The 6,696-nt window shown below is 52.3% G+C and overlaps 1 protein-coding gene across 1 annotated transcript in view; it reads left to right on the top strand.

Moving 5' to 3' along the window:
- MYBL2 (MYB proto-oncogene like 2) overlaps positions 1–6,696 on the top strand; it is a 51,277-nt gene that overhangs the window by 11,689 nt on the left and 32,892 nt on the right. Inside the window, exon 2 of the mRNA XM_045295496.1 lies at positions 3,409–3,502. Within this exon, the coding sequence (XP_045151431.1) occupies positions 3,409–3,502 (94 nt within the window). The remainder of the gene's footprint in view (positions 1–3,408; positions 3,503–6,696) is intronic.

Genomic DNA, 6,696 nt, shown 5'->3' with positions numbered 1-6,696 from the left:
CCAGCGAGCGGGCGGGTGCGGCGCGACCTGGGGGGATGTCTCGGCGGACGCGCGGGTGAGCAAAGCTGGGCGGGCTGAGGGCCCTTGGCCCTACCATCCCCCTCCCACCGCCACCCTGTTCCACCGCCACCCACACCCCGTTCCATCCCACCTCCTCCCGGCGCCACCGCGCGCGGCCGGGGCCAGGGGGGCTTCCGCCGGGCATGTTGAGCCCTGGTTGACCCCAGGCTGGGGCGCGCGCCAAGCCAGGGGTCTCTTGGGGCCGCCAGCTCGGCTCCCCGGGCCTGCTGGGTGCAGGAGGCCGGGCGGGCGAACCTCTCGGGGCCCGGGCCAGGCCCTGCGTGATGTCATTTTTGTCTCCCGCCTAATTGCGGGGTGGGGGTGGGACGGCCGGTGTCAGCTGGCAGGACCTTTACTGGGCAGGAAGGCGACCCCCGGAGAGAGAAAGTGCCTCCCCAAGACTCCGCGAGCTGGAGGCTAAAGTTTGCAAGACACTTGTTCAAGCCTCAGTTTTGACTCCCCATTCCCCGGCAAGCCTTTCTCCCCAGCAAGCCCCAAGCCCTCTCCCCCGGGCTCGGAAAGGGGGATCTTTTGTCTCCCCAACCAGGGCTCCGGGCCCCAGCCTGGCGGCTCTCCGAGCCCTTTCTTTGTACTCCAGGCTGGGAGCTCTGGCAACTGGGCTTGAAGACGAGAGACCGAGGGCTTCCCCAGCCTGTTCGGGGCCAGAGGCAGGACTCTGAGCTCCATCTTACTCGGTCCCCTGGGAGTAACGTGGCAGTGGGGCCCGGAGCCCGGTCTGAGGGCTCCCGTGCCTGCTTCCCACCTGTGCACGCGGGGCCTGAACTCTGGGTGTCCTGGGGGACAGTGCCAGCCTGCCCTCTGCCCTCTTTGGGAAAGGGCAGCCCAGATGAAAACCAGGCAGGCGTTTGCCTTCTGCGGCCCAGGCTGTGGACCTGTGAATTGCGCCTGCCGGCTTTTCCCAATTCCTCTCTACCGGGAAGCCGGCCAGAGTGCGTGTGGCCCGGCCTGTACCCTGGGACTCCACAGTTTGGGCCACTTGTTAAACCCTCTCCTGCCCCAGTGCCCTGTTCGTGCTCAGTGCTCAGCCCCTGACTCAGCCGGCCCTGGAGCAGAGCCCAGCGCATGGAGGGACGGGTGTACAGGATAGGAAATGGTTGCTACAATTTACTTGGCTTCTGCTTTCTCAGCTGGCATTTCCAGGTGAGAACTTGAAGGTGCAGAATGAAGGAGGTCCTGGGCCTTGCTGTGTGGACGTGGGGAGTAAACCCCGTGTACCACAGTTCCCACATCTATGAAATGGGAATCATTGAGTGACAGTGTGTGGGGAGTAGGCAGCAACATGTCGTGGGTGATAAAAATGTCTCCCCTTATCTCCCAGCTGTCAAGAGACGCCGAGATGCTGTCCTCACCTAACAATATTGAGCCCCAGAGAGGATCCACGTAAAACTGATTCATAACGAACAACTCGATCGAGCAGGGTAGAACTGTCCCTGTGGGAAGCCGAGGCTGTCAATCTTTATTACGGGAGCAGAGAGCCTCGTCTTTTTCATGAGGAGCGGCTAATAGTTTCCAACACCTAACCCTTATGGTTGGCAGCCTAACTTATAACCTACTACGCCACCAGGGCTCTTTGAAGACACACTTGCAGAGCTTCTGAGAAGCAGAATTGGTGAGGCATCTGAATAGTTGATCCATATATATATATATTTTTTTTTTATTGTGGAAAAATAGCACATTTGTCTCGTCATTTTTTGATCACTATTCATGGATATTCATTACACGCTTCATGTTCAATGTCATCATGCTTCATCCCCTTTAAAAGAAGCTGTGCCCCTTAAACAATGAGTTGGCCTTAGCGCCAGCTTCAAGCCAGTGCCATGGGATGGTGGAGCCTTGGTGGCACACTGGGTCAGGGCTGGACCCAGCAGCTCCGTGGGAGAGAGACTGGTGATCCGTATCCAGAAAGATTGTCCATGTGTGCCCTGGATCCCGACTCACGAGCCCCTTGTGACAGGGGAGCTGCCCCAGAGGGTTCCCAGGATGCACACTGGCCACAGCATTCTCTCCGAGCGGCTGGTGGGTTTGAACCCCTGACCTTTTGGTTAGCAGCCCAGCACGAAGCTGTGGCCCCTGGGCTCCTTCCTTAGCAGCCTTGGGAACACCATTGAGCAGTTACCCTCTCTTACAGAGGTGCTGTGGGTGACATCCAGCAACAATAGCCCCTTGCAATGGGGTGGGAGTGACAGGGTGAGGCTGGGTTCCACACCCACACACTGGGTGGTACCTCCTAAGGCCAGAAAATTTACATTAACTAACAGTTCTCAGTTGATAGGCCAAACCTAGACTGGCATTCTACCTGGCAATTTCCTGAGCCTCTCAGCCCTGGCTCTGAGACAAAGGAGCCTACTTTGGGAGATAGGATTTTCCCTGGGAAGCCTCCACTGGGTGACTCCAGAGAACCAGGCCAAGACCTGGAGATAAAGTGTGTGGAGGGTGGGGAGTGTGCTTAAGGAGGGAAGCTTTCTTACTGGTGCCCCAAGTCTCCGAGTCTAAGTAGTGCAGGGAGGGCGTGTTTTTTTCCCAGTCAACAAAGTCAGATTGGGAGCCTCGCTCCTGCAGGTGATCCGACGCAGGTCCTGTGGTGTGGAGTGGGAGAGGGATCCTAGGCTTCCATGAACACCCGAGGACCTTGGAGGTGGAGAGAGTGTGGACGCCCGATCACTGGGAGGCTTCTCGAGCTTCTTGCAGACCTGCCTGATGGGGAAGGGAATCATCCAGAGGTCCCAGCTGCCTGGGCTCTGGTGGTCTCCCAGCAAACTGCTGGGGCAGTCAAGGGTTGGAAGGAGGGGAGTAAGAAATGGAAATGGTTGCTAGAAAATGAATTCAAGGCTTGCCTTTAAGAATCTACTCCTTTTTAAGCTCCGGTCTGAACCCCAGGGCTAGATGACTGCCTACAGCAAGCTGCAGCCGTCACTGCCCCAAACAGAAGAGTCTCGAGAGTCAAAGCTTTGCCTCCCAAGCCTTCAGCTTTACAGAATCTCTGCCAGGGAGGGGTGTGTGTGCAGGGGTGGGGTGGGGATGTCGGCATCTCATGAAAGCGAGCGAGTTGTCATTGCAAAAATACCATGCGTAGTAATCATAATGATGGTAAACTCTTATTTTGTCATGTAGCTTTCAAAGTCATTGGGATTTATTCCCTTAAAAACAGCTATAATCCCATTGAACGAAAAACTTTTAAAAGAGAGGAGAGTGTATCAATTTTCATTTTCAAAAGCCAAGCTTTCCTCCCCAAGCCTTCCCCATGCCTTGACTGGCTGCTCCCAGCCCACAGTGCCTGTTTGTCTTGTGGGGGCTCATGGCCTGACCCTTAGCATGTTCTCCCTACAGAGAGGAGCTGGAGGAGCCACACTGCCAGGACACAGACTCAGATGTGCCCGAGCCGAGGGACAGCAAGTGCAAGGTCAAGTGGACCCATGAGGAGGTGAGTGCTACAAGAACTGACCGTGGGCTTTCTGCCTGATACCCCACCACTGGGAGGAAGAGGTAGAGGGTGAGGGTGTGAAGCAGTTGAGTGGGTCCTGTGACTCTCCTCCACGTAGCATCTAAACATTCTTGGGGACTCATTTCTGAGGCCCCTTGGGGCGTGTCTGTGTCCCTCAGACCTCAAAGCCGGCAGTTGCCCTGTCTGCAGTCGCTGGCATGTGCTGCTTAGTGGCATGTTGCAGCGCACCCTCCTGTTTCTCTTTTAGATGATTGTATTTGATCTTGTGGCATCGAGTCTCAACAATATAAAACATAAAGCAAAAATAAAGGGATGCTTTTGGTTGGATTCAAATGATGTATCACTAAAGGTGTGGCCAGAAGAAAATCCATTTAGAGTTTTCCTTTTGCTTTATTCATTTTATGTTGTTGATAGCTTCTATGCGTGCTATTTGGTGACAGTCCGTACACTCCGTCCTCCTCCTCCTGTTTACGCTGAGCCTCCACAAACCCACTGCCCCCAAGGTTCCTGTCTCAGCTGGCTCTTGTCACTTTGACCCCAGATAGTTCAGAAGAGAGGAAAATGCTCAAGGCAGGCATGGTTTACTAGTTCAGCTAAACCGCTGTGTGGTTTTAAGACTTTGGGGCATATTTTTTGTTCAATTTTTAAAGATTATCTCGGGAGCAGTTCCCGGGGTCCATCCAACCTTGTTGGGGCTGTGAAGTCTGGCGTTCCTGTCAGTGTGAAATTCTGCGTTTCCCCCCTTTGGTCAGGAGTTCTCTATGGAACCCTTGGTCAAAAGGTTCTGTAGTGGGGACACCGTCCAGTTCTTCTGGTCTCCTGGCAGAGGAGGCCCTTGCTGCTGGAGGCAAATAGCCACACATTTCACATCCTCCACCTATTCGCGATCATCTGTGACCGGGTGGTAGGACAGAAACATCAAACACGTTATCAGACCAATTCACTAGGCTTTGTAGGCTTTGAGCCCCTGGCTCTAAACTTGCACCCCCAAGGACCACCGTGAGGTGTTTGTTCCACCCGAACCACAACTGCTTCTGAGTTAATTCCCATTCATAGCAACCTTACACAGGATTTCCAGGACTGTGAATGTTTACCTTTATGGAAGCTGACGGGCTCATCTTTTTCCTGTGGAGTCCCTGGTGGGCAACTATATCTCTCACACAGCATTTGGCAATTCGCCGTTCTACAGGTGTGTAGCTTATTGATAGCAGTTGTAATTAGCTGTGTAACCCTACCTTTCTGTGATTTTTTTTTTTCTAAATCACTGATTGCTGCCCCCTTCACCACCGCACTTTCTTTTCCCCCTTTGTCCCGTCCCTTACAACTACTGATAATTTCACAAAGGTTGTGAAAAAAATTCTGTTCTCTTTTAATTCCATCTCCATCAACTTTCTGAGATCTATTTGCCTTTGATGATCTTCCATGAGGCCATGTGCATCCTTTGTGACTGGGTTACTTTGCTCAGTATGACTGCCTTCCGGCACCATCCGTGTCCTGACTTCGGCTTCCTACTGATGGTATTCCCTTGTGTCGGGTCTCCGTCTCTACTTCTCCACTTGACCTCTCTGGGTTCTAATATCCATTGCCATGGCTACACAGAACTCACAGGTAAAATTCATGATTAAAGAGTTTATTATGGAAGTTAACAAGTTGCAATGCCACTGAGACATGCTCAGGGTTGAGTTGTTTATCAGGATTGTTACGAAGTTTTATCAGGTCTGCTAATAAATGCCCAAAGGGGCAAACCACTCATCTATAAGCCTCAGCCTGAAAGCGTTCAGCTTTAACTCCAGGGGTTAGCAAGCCCAACTTCCGGAATTAAGTGCCCAGAGGCACCTGACTCCAATAAGCTTCAGCCAGAAGGTGCTCGGCTCCATCTCTGTGGGTAAGTCCAATTTCCCCAATTAACTGCCCAGAGGCACTCTACTCCCATAAGCTCAGCCCAAAGGCATTCAGCTTTACCTCTGTGGGTCTGGGTCAGCAAGTCCAATTTCCCCAATTAAGTGCCTAGAGCGCCTCACTGCAGCCAGGCTCTGACACAAAAGCACTCAGTTTACTTGCTCTGGGTTGGGCAGTTTGTCTCCAACACGGGCTCTGGCTCCTGGTTGTGTTGATGTTGCTCTGATGTTGTAGCCCTTACCAGGCTTTAGGAGGCTGACTTCGCAGGGATCTCGGGTGCAGAGGACACGCTCCACTCCTTGCTTTTGATGCTACTAAGATCCTTCTTGCTTCTCGAGGGCTCAGTTTGTAATGGCAGGGCAGCGCTCCAGGGAATCCTGTCTGTTTGCAGTAACAGGTGAATCAGTATCTTGCCCCACTTCCTTACCAGACCCAAGCAGAGGGAGCTGGTTGGGTGGGAGTTAGAGACCGGCTAGAAAAACCACTTTAATAATTCCCTGCTTCTGCACATTTTCCACCGTTGGTTTATCCGTTCATCTGTTGATGGATGTCTAGGTTGCTTCCTTCTTTGGGCTGTTGTCCGTCCTGCTGTAATGAACCCTGGTGCCTACGTCTGAGTTTCTACTTCCACGTCGTTCAGATACATGCCAGGAGTGGAATTGCTGGGTCCTGTGGCAGTTCTCTCTAGCTTTTTGAGAGGCTGCCACTCGGTGTCACAGTGGCTGCCCCATGTTGCGTCCCTACCAGCAAAAGGATAAGGGATCGAGCTTCCCACATGCTTGCCGGTGTTTGCTACTGTGATTTCTGTTTCTTCTTCGTTGACAACCTGGTGGGCGTGAAAGGCATCTCATAGGAGTTTTGGTTTGCATCTCATGGCTAATGACGCTGAACATCTGTTCAAGTGCTTGATGGCCATTTGAATGTGCTCCCTGGTGAAATGCCTGTTCAAGGAGTCCTTTGCACGTTTGGTGGTTGGGCTATTGGCATTTTGGTTAAGTTGTAGACGTTTTATGAATCTTTGATTATTAGATTCTTTTTGGATATGTGGTTTCTGAAGATTCTCTCCTAGTTGGTAGCTTGTCTTTTTTAAAAAAAATCGTTTTATTAGGGGCTCATACAACTCTTATCACAATCCATACATACATCAATTGTGTAAAGCACATTTGTGCATCCATTGCCCTCATCATTCTCAAAACATTTGCTCGCCACTTAAGCCCCTGGCATCAGGTCCTCATTTTTATCCCCCCCTCCCTGCTCCCCCCTCCCTCATGAAC

The sequence above is a fragment of the Echinops telfairi genome, unplaced genomic scaffold, assembly GCF_000313985.2.
Source record: "Echinops telfairi isolate 266 unplaced genomic scaffold, ASM31398v2 ScPeMD7_5592;HRSCAF=6446, whole genome shotgun sequence".
Classification (NCBI taxonomy): Eukaryota; Metazoa; Chordata; class Mammalia; order Afrosoricida; family Tenrecidae; genus Echinops; species Echinops telfairi.
This window is presented reverse-complemented; position numbering and strand designations above follow the sequence as displayed.